General features: G+C 37.6%; 1 protein-coding gene across 1 annotated transcript; it reads left to right on the plus strand.

Moving 5' to 3' along the window:
• Window positions 1–444: 444 nt before the first annotated feature.
• On the plus strand, window positions 445–1,431 carry LOC124252583 (olfactory receptor 18). Its single transcript, XM_046686252.1, has one exon. The coding sequence runs from the start codon at window positions 544–546 to the stop codon at window positions 1,429–1,431; it is 888 nt and encodes a 295-aa protein (XP_046542208.1). The 5' UTR covers window positions 445–543.
• The last annotated feature ends 9,179 nt before the right edge of the window (window positions 1,432–10,610 follow it).

A 10,610-nucleotide genomic window follows, 5' to 3' on the forward strand; every position in this document is an offset into this window, starting at 1 on the left:
TATGAATATTTGACTTTAATTTAGAATCCAGATAATGTAGTTCTGGCAGTTATAGAGTTTACCAATATTCCAAATAAAGGGAATTTCTTGCACTCTATCCGAATAAAATAAGACTGCTTGTAGACATCCTTTAATTAGCATGATTTTTTTTTCCTTAAAGGGAGAAGGATATTTCTTATTCAACATGTTTCTTTAAAAGTGTAGGCTGTGTTTTATGGTGTTCTGGATTTATCTCTAAATGTCCTTGATCTTATTACATTCCTAATGTGAGTTTCTCTGAAGTAAGTTTGTATAGAAAGAGATGAATAACACAGAAACCAATGAGGAAGCAGTTCTATGAAACTTGGATTCGAGACACTTAGACATGTTGCTGAAGGTACTGGGGAGTATGACCTCACAAGTGAATTGCCTGAATCCAAAATATGGACACAGTGCTGGGTGCCCATTTACTGTTTCCTTTTTTCTGACTTTCTTCTCTTTTTCAAAAGGTGTCCAAGCCACACAGAACCAAAAAATCTAACACGTGTCTTAGAATTCTTCCTCATGGGACTCTCAGATGATCCAGAACTTCAGTCTGTGCTCTTTGGGTTGTTCCTGTCCATGTACTTGGTCACTGTGCTTGGGAATCTCCTCATCATCCTGACCATCAGCTCTGACTCCCACCTACACACCCCCATGTACTTCTTCCTCTCCAACCTGTCCTTGGCTGACGTTGGTTTCACCTCCACCACAATCCCCAAGATGATGGTGGGCATCCAAACTCACAGCAGAGTCATCTCCTATGTGGGCTGCCTGACTCAGATGTCTTTTTTTATGCTTTTTGGATGTTTGGATAGTTTCCTCCTGACTGTGATGGCCTATGACCGGTTTGTGGCCATCTGCCACCCCCTGCACTACTCAGTCATCATGAACCCACACCTCTGCAGCTTCTTGGTTTTGATGTCACTTTTCATCAGCCTTTTGGTCTCCCAGATGCACAATTCGATTGTGTTACAACTTACCTACTTCAAAGATGTGGAAATTTCTCACTTCTTCTGTGACCCTTCTCAACTCCTCAACCTTGCCTGTTCTGACACCTCCACTAATAACGTAGTCATGTATTTGGTTGGTGCCATCTCTGGTTTTCTTCCTATCTCAGGGATCCTTTTCTCTTACTATAAAATTGTTTCCTCTGTTCTGAGAGTCCCCTCATCAGGTGGGAAGTACAAAGCCTTCTCCACCTGTGGCTCTCACCTGTCCGTTGTTTGCTTATTTTATGGAACAGGCCTTGGGGTTTACCTCAGTTCTGCTGTCTCACTTACTCCCAGGAAGGATGCGGTGGCCTCGGTGGTGTACACTGTGGTCACCCCCATGCTGAATCCCTTCATCTACAGTCTGAGGAACAGAGACATCAAAAGAGCCATGCGGAGGCTCCTCAGCAAAACAATCTAATATCAGCACCTGTGCCACCCATTTGGAGTGTAGGTTGGAAAATCCAGCAAAACTAAACATCTAGACCTGTAAATCCTACCTCTCTCATAACATCGTTTTGTAGCTCTCATGGTTTTCACTTCTTCCCATTTGTAATATCCGAATATTGCTTCTTTTGGTATGTCTTTAGTGGGACTGGGGGAGTATTATGTGATCCTTTGTATGTCATAATCACTGCATGATTAAGTCCTGTTAGATCTATGGAGCCTTCTATAGTTTATCATTGATGACCCAGGCATCCCAGAAAGATGAAAACTCTCTTTTTGTATATTTAAAAGTTACATATTTCCCGCAGTTTTTGTGTACTTTCCGTACAAATTTCTCATTTATCAAATCTGTTTAAGCTGGTTATACGTGAGGACGCATGTCACTGGTTCTCAACCTTGGCTTTTATTGAAATCATCTAGGAGGCTAAAAAATACTGATAACAGTCTCACCACCAGAGATTCTGATTTAATTAGACTGCAGTGTGGCCTGAGCATGAGGATTTTTAAGAGCCCCCAGGTGGTTCTCGTTCGCAGCCAACACTGAGAACTACTGATCTAATTCAGATCTTTCATACAAAGATCACCTGTATGTCTTGGGTCCTAACTGCTCATGGACAAATGCTAAAGATCCTAAAGAGATCACAGCTCCAAAAGAGAAGATACGAAAAGTCTACTGTTGCACTAGGTGATGTATTTTCCCATTATCCCTCATAATGTTTCTTCAGCTTTTTTCTCTCTGTACATCATACAGCTTGGTTATTGTATCTGCTCCAAGATTACACTTCTATACTTTGCTTTGTGGTGCTGGGGTGGGGCTCTTGAAATCACTGCTCTACTTTCCATCTTGTGCTCACTTACACACTTTCAATAGTGATCAGTAAAAGTCGCTCTGCCCTAAAAGCTCAAATTTCCCCTTTACACCCCTCAAACCCCTGGTGTGGTAGCTTCTTCCTTCACTTATGATTGTTATATTACCGCTCTTTTATGCCTTTCAGTCCTTCAATAACTGTTTAAGCCATTCCCTAATTAAATTCTCTTCATTAAAATGACTAAATGGTTTCTCTTTTCTTGACTGAACCATTAGTGGTATTGTCACATGGGGTCTAAAAGTATGTTGTGAGGTGTCTGCAGTTGGAAGGTTGAGAAATGTGCTTAGGTAAGAAAGGTGGCTGTAAATGAACTGGAAATAGGTGGTGATATCATATTCCAAGTTGTTTGAATTTATCTTCTTTTATGTTACTCTAGGATTGAAAAGGACCGTGTTGTCAGCAAAGTGGAGTTCTTTCCAGTAACAGCCTGGTTAGGACTTCACTTTGTTACCATCCTTTCTGTAATGATAACTCAGTTTTTGGGCTCCTTTTGAATTCAACAAGATTGGTGTCCATCTCTCCTTAGAGATGTCACACATAATTTTTATGGTAATAATCTTGGCCCGAGGAAAAGCTGTCCATAACTAGCTTAACTTACTTTGCCTTTAAGGGAATCGCCTACCAATATACTGACGAGAAAATTTAATTTTAGAGAAGGGAATGCACTTTGTAGAGGATAAATTCAATTCATACCAGTTAGTGGAAAGAGATTTCATCCAATAAAAATTACTAAAATATTAAATGTACATATCCATGTATGCAAACCTAAATGATTGCCAGAGAACCTTGGAATGTGCCAAAGTAGTGTTGCTTTTTTTTGTATGTGTGGTTTAATTTCCAGTTTATGTTCTGTTAACTTTACTACCTCCTATTTTCATATTACATCATCTTAAAATTCACAAAGACAAATGCATATAAGAAATTCTAAATCTGAAAATTTTCAAATAGAAAGTACACATGTGAGTACTAATCCTAGATCTTTTACAACATGAAAGCAATGCCTTTCCATAACGTTCACAATAGGTAAAATGGGATTAAACACACTTGCATCACAAGATTGGGTTGAATTTATATGATAAAAACAATGCAAAAATTATTTAATTTTGAATGTTTCCAGATGATGAGAAAATGAGATGTTAGACTTAGATTTCAACTTGTCATACAGGACAGCCTTTTCTGACCAAACCTTTTATGTCCTCTTTTCTGGCTACTATATCATTCCATTAGCACTTCTGAAACAGTGGTGAACAGGACAACAGACATTATTCTGGAGGTAGATGTACCTTGTTTGCAAACAAAACTAGGGCTTTGTATTTTCTTGGGCTTTCAGTTTTTTTTCTGGCATTATTGAAACAATTGACATATAACATTATGTAATTTTAAGGTGTACATTATGATGTTTTGATACACATGTATATTGCAAAATGTTCACCCAAAATAAGTTTAGTTAACACACGCTTTACCTCACATGGTTACCATTTTGTTATTTTTGTTGTTATGGTAAGAACATTAACTTTGCTCTCATAGCAACTTTAAAGTACACAACACAGTTTTGTTAACTATAGTAGTTAACTATACATTATATATTAACTATACATGATGTACATCAGATCCCTGGACTTTATAACAGAAAGTTTTTACCCTTTGACCAATATCTCCCCATTTCTACCCCTCAACCCCTGGAAACTGCCAGTCTACTATGTTTCTATGAGTTCAATGTTTTTAGATTTCACATATGAGAAAGATCATACAGTATTTGTTTTTCTCTGTCTGACTTATTTTACTTAGCATAATGCTTTCAATGTCCATCCATGTTGTAGCAAATGGCAGAATTTCTCCCCTTTTCATGGCTTAATAATATTCCACCGTGTGTGTGTGTGTGTGTGTACATGACCAGAAGCTTGGAGCACAAAGTCCCTATAGAGTATGAAGGCTGTGTGGTGGCCAGTATCTGAGATGCTTCCAATGATCCCCAGCTCCTGGTTTTCATAAGGGGAACTCCTGCCTGTATGTATATCCCTCCCATTGAGTGTGAGATGGATATAGAGACTCACTTCCAACAAAGAGAATGTAGAAAAAATGTTGAGAAGTCACCTCTGGAAATAGAGTGAAAAAGAACTGGCTTTCTTCTTGCTGCTTCTCTTTTGCTCTTTCAGTTGCTCATGTTGGTGGAACCCAACTGCCATGTTCTGAGTTGTCCCATCAAGAGGCTCTTGTGTCAAGGAACTGAGGGAGTTCTCTGGCCAACAGCCTGCAAACATGTGAATCCTACCATGAGTCCTATGAGTGAGTTTGAAAGTGGGCCTCTGCCAGTCAAACCTTGAGATGACTGCAACCCTGGCTGACACCATAACTGCAACTTTCTGTGAGGCCCTCTGAAGTATTTAAGTAAAGTATCAGTTACCGAATAAATATATAAAAATCAATAGTTTTGCAATATGCCAATGTAGTTCAATTAGATAAAAAATTTAGAACTGAAGACTCATTCACTCATTCAAATTAGGCAAAAAAAAAAAAAAATCCTTTAAATCTCCAACATATAAAATGCTAACCCAAGCAAGGTCTAAGGAAATGAAAATTACAATTTATCTTTAGATAAAAAAATTAACTGAGAAAATGGAAATACTATCACATACTTGGTATAGAAGACAATTCTGCATAGACTTCATGATCAATACAGTGGATTTACAGACACGGAAATCACACACTGAGTTGTTAAATTGAAAAGAAGTCTGAATTTTATGTTAAGGTCCTGCAACTTGGAAGTAAGAAGAAAGGAGTACGGGTGAACTTGCTCCTGAGGCGAGGAAGGACCCAGACCCTTCTAAGGACATTCACTTGTCTCCTTTTCCTCTTCCATTAATATTAGCAAGTCCTCAGAGATTGGGATGACGTGGGCCAATTGGCTAATTATGAGCTTTGTGCATTGAGTTCCCAAGGTCATACAACTATAAATCATTGGCCAGTGCCTTCTGCCCTTTACTTTGTCAATTCTAGTATCGTGCATCTGTGTCTACATCTCCTCCCTTCGTGGGCATCTGCATCAGAAGGTCCCAGCCTGAGTCTGTCTTCCTGCCAGTCCTGAGGAGGGACCTTGAGCCTTCATTACACACCAGGCAGGAGAGGGGCAGTGAATTCATACTCTAGGTCATGCTCCAGCAGAGATGCAGCTCAGCCCAGTAAGTGCTGTGGGAGACAGTGATCAGAGGAGGGACTGTTAAGAGAATTATTTCGTCCTCAAGAAGATAAATATGACAGTTGTTATAGACAGATGGGAGGGCACCAGTATACAAAATTTCAGATCAGAGACCTATAGAATATATGTTCTTGCTTCTGATGGGGGTGTGAGAACTCTTATTCAGAGTTATGCCTCTACCCTTACTGGTTTTGGCTCTGGTTGGCATCTCCCCCACCACAGCAAAAAATGGGTTTCTTTAAACTTTCCCCTAAGCACTTCAAAATGATCATGAAGGTGATAAGGAGGATGATGATGAGGGGGATGAAATTAGCCATGCCATCATGTTTATTGAGGGCTTCCTAAGTGCCGGGGTCTGAGGTATGTGTTTGATGTATCTAGTTTGACTTTATCTGCATAATCTTCCCCAAATTATAAGTGCACACATTGTTATTATTTTACATAAGAGGAAATGAGCACAGCATTTTCTGTAATTTGTACCAGATCATGAGTTAGGAAGAGTTGAAGCCATGTTTGAATTGGGGCAATCTGACTTCAGACTCAGGACATCTGGCCATTCTTCTCTCCTGCCAACAAACAGTCATTTCACTTCCCAGTCAGTCCTGGCAGGGACTCCCTGTTTACTATGCTCTTCTCTTTAGGTATTTCTCATAGAACACACTGGAGAGCAGTAGGTAGCACTTGCTGCATCAACTATAGGAAGGATGGCTGAGATCACAGGCAGTGTTCGTAGAAAGTTTGCAAACAGTAATTCAGGGGAAATCTCTCTCTTGCCTCTGCCCCTGGAATTCACTTCAACTGTCCACTTCCTCCTCCGTTTTTATGATCAACCTGCTCAATCACAGGATGAGACATACAGTCAGTGTCTTGGAGTCCATTCCTACACAGGAAACTGAAAACAGTTAAAAAATATATCTCAGATATACCTGTGGTTAAGACCTCTGTTCCTCTGCTTAAAACTTTCAGAAAGTCTGGAAGTAATGAAGTTCTGTGCAGAGGACTCAAAGACTAACAATTTAATTTTGAATCCTGCCTGCTCTACTTATTATTAGTTTATTTTGGGGAAAGTTCTTAGTATCTCTAAGACTTAAGATTGTCATATGAGTTGGTTCCTAGTTGATACAACTCCACTGAATAAGGATTAAACAAATAATGGTTGCCCTCTCCATGATAAATATGTGATGGATGCATAAAGCAAGGGCAAAATAAATTTTAGATATTTTATTACTAATGATGATAAGAGTAATTCTCATGTCATTTGACTTAAATATCTGGTGATCTAAAGTTACAATTTTTCTACATCCCTGACAGGACATTTTACTGTTGTTTATACAAGTACATTCTTAGTAGGAAGAGCAATGACTGAGTCTTATTTATTTCTGTTTTCCAGAGCCTCTACCTTCTTGGCACAGAGGAGGCATCAAAAACAAAAAAGTCTCAGTTAAATATTGAATACACCCTTCTATTGTTCATTGAAACAACATGTGTACAATACGGCTTCCACATATTTGTCTGTTCATGCCTTTTCCGGAATGCCCCACAGGACTAGAGACAAGATGAAATAGTGCTTTGTTTGTGTCTGTGTCCTGGACTTTCTATGGGATCAATTACTTTCCATGTAATAGTATCTACAACATTCAATCACTGAAAAACTATTGCAGAGATTTTCACAAACCTATAAAGAAAAGAGGCAGAAATGAAGAAAGTGGTAAATCTTGTTGCATGGGCTCAGACACATTCTGGGATTTCACGTCATTCCCTGCTCCAGTGTGCTGAGACAGGAGAAGCTTTGACTTCTCTGCCGTGTAATCCATAAAATGTCATTAAATTTTTGCAATTGTATTTCATTACTAAATATTCTATTTTAATAATGATTGAAATTTTTTATTAAAAAATTGACCAAATATTTATTGAGTTCCAAACTTCCCTTAGGTATACACATATTCCAGAGATGGGTGTTAGACTCTCCATTTCCAAGAAAGAACGGAAGCACAGAGAGGTTGAGAGCTTTACACACCCTCCACATATAGCAGGTAAAAGATTCAGGACTCAAACATTGATCTCCTTGTCCCTACACCCTTCTCTGTCACCCCCACTGTAGCTACTGCATAGTTCTTTCCAAACCTACTTTGGTCCCACATGAGCAAGTGGAGGTAAAAGAATTGATTCATCGTCTTTTCATTCAGTGAGTCCACCTGTGAATTATGGATGTGAGCCAGTGGTTTATAGGGTCCATAATGGCATTAATGTGGTGGATTATAGGGTTTTCTATGAATAGTCATGCACTTTACAGACAGTTTTGATATCTCAGATTGAAAATATTTCCTATATGAGAGAAAAGTTTCATATGGATTTATCATGGAATGATTATCACAAGAGAGACTTCGAGGATATTTTCAGTGGTATGCGTACCTTAAGAGTAAGAGAATGTAAAAGAGAGTAAAAGAAAATGATTTTTGTAGTAGGACAACAAATATAGAGAATTACCAGTAAAATTTCACATGCATCAATTGTTAGATGTTGAAAAACTAATCCCCACTCACCTATTGTATACAAATTCTCGCTTGTGTGATATAGAGATGGGCACAAGAATTTTCATAGGATTGTTGTAAGAAGAAAGTGATATAAATAATAATATAATATAAGTGTAAAATATATAATGTAAAATAAATATTTATTTAACACGAATAAGATAAATTAGGGGCCGGCCCCATGGCCAAGTGGTTAAGTTCGTGCACTCCACCTCGGCAGCCGGGGATTTTGCCAGTTTGGTTCCTGGGCGTGGACATGGCACTGCTCATCAAGCCATGCTGAGGTGGCATCCCATATTCCACAACTAGAAGGACCCACTCTACTATATACAACTATGTACTGGGGAGATTTTGGGAGAAAAAGCAGAAAAAAAAGATTGGCAACAGTTGTTAGCTCAGGTGCCAACCTTTAAAAAAAATTATAAATATTAGATTATAAATATACATTTTAAATTTGCTAATGTTTAATTAAAATACATAAATATAAACTGATAAACTGAATAAAATGATGTCTTCCCTTATGTAATAATGTACATCAACCAAAGGTTTGAAGTAGTTTGTATGTACTTCACAAAGAGACTTAAACACCATGTTGTGGTAAACAAGTACATTTCAGAGGCAACATGTGTAGTACACTGTTTAGGTAAGTTTTTAAGAAAACTGGCTATGGATATATAAATTAATATTGACATTATAGAAACATGACAAGAAAATATACCCATCAAATTCACGACACTGGTTGCCTTTGCGGGACAGGTATGCAGAAGAATGAGAGTGAGCTGAGGTACCAGACAAAGTCAAATTTTATCAGTAATGGTTCAAATCTCTATAAAATATGAGATGAAGCAAATGTTATTAAATGTTTATATTTTTGGTATCAGTTGTGGGTATTGATGATAGTAATAATAGGTAACATTAATGGAGCATTTTCTAAGTGTTGGGACATTTTCTAAGGTAGTGTTTATCAACCCTAGATGCATGTTAGGATGAGCAAGAACCTCATGTGTAGAGGTCTTGAATAAATTGGTTCTAGGCTAAGGCTATGATATCTGTATATTTTAAAATAATCACAGGTAAATATATCAATCAGCTGGAACTGAGAACCACTGATCTAAAAAATTTAACTGTTTTCTTAAAACTTTCTTACAATATTTCTATAAGGTATGTTCAATTATCCCAATTTTACAGATAAGGAAACCGCTGAGAAGCATTTATATTATTCTACTTTTGCATGTTTTTCTCAATTAAATTATAGTGTGACCTGCCAAAATAATAACACTGAATTACCTTCAGGTAGTTGAAGTAAGAAAATTGCAGTCTCTGTATCAGGAAGGATTAAATGAAAATCTGTTAACTAGACATAAGAAGGCTGGGTCTTAAACCTGACTGTGGGACCTCCCCTGGTGCTGAACTCAACTGTATATAAGAGGGCTTATGATCAGAAAAACAAGACCAACATGTGTCTGAAAAGTGCTCAACATCACTAACCATCAGGGAAATGCAAATAAAAATCACAATGAGCTATCACCTCACATCTGTTAGAATGGCTGTGATTAAAAAAAAAAAAGACTAGTGTTGGTGAGGATGTGGAGAAAAGGGAACCCTGGTGCACTGTTGATGAGAATGAATATTGGCACAGCCATTATGGAAAACAGTATGGAGGTTCCTCAAAAAGTTAAAAACTACTACTAATTAAAATGGAACTACCATATGATATAGCAATCCCATTTTTGGGTACATACCCAAAGGAAGTGAAATCAGTATCTCGAAGAGATCGCTGCACTCCCATGTTCATTGCAGTGTTATTTGCAATAGCCAAGATATAAAAATGACTGGTGTCCAGTTGACAGAGGAATGGTTAAGGAAAATGTGATAGATATATGCATGTATATGTATGTGTATATATTGTGTGTATATATTCATATACACATATACACACACTAGAATGTTATTCAGCCATAAAAAGAAGGAAATCCTACCATTTATGACAACATGGATGGACCTAGAGGTCATTATACTTATTGAATTATGCTAGAAATAGAAAGACAAATACTGTATGATCTCACTTACATGTGGAATCTAAGAAAACCAAATTTATAGAACCAAGGAGTAGAATTGTGCTTGTCAGGGGCTGACGGGGGGAAATGGGGAGAATGTTGGTCAAAGGGTAAAAACTTCCAGTTAGAAATGAATAAGTTCTTGGGATCTAATATACAGCATAGTGGCTATAGTTAATTATTATGTTTTGAATACTTGAAATTTGCTAAGAGTAAATCTTAACTGTTCTCACCACACACAAAAGATGGTCAGTGTGTGAAGTGATGGCTGTGTTAATTAATTTGGTTGTGGTAATCATTTAATATGTGTATTAAATCATCACACTGTACACCTTAAAAAAACCTTTATATTGTACCTCCTAAATGTTGACAATTTTTATTTGTCAATCAAACCTCAATAAAGCTGGAAAAAAATAAACAAGGAAACAAGATTATCAGGCCAGTACTCAGAATAGAGACCAAAAAGACAAAGAGTGGTTTCATACACAGGACCTTTTACT

Source organism: Equus quagga, chromosome 14 (genome assembly GCF_021613505.1).
Source record: "Equus quagga isolate Etosha38 chromosome 14, UCLA_HA_Equagga_1.0, whole genome shotgun sequence".
In the NCBI taxonomy this organism is placed as follows: domain Eukaryota; kingdom Metazoa; phylum Chordata; class Mammalia; order Perissodactyla; family Equidae; genus Equus; species Equus quagga.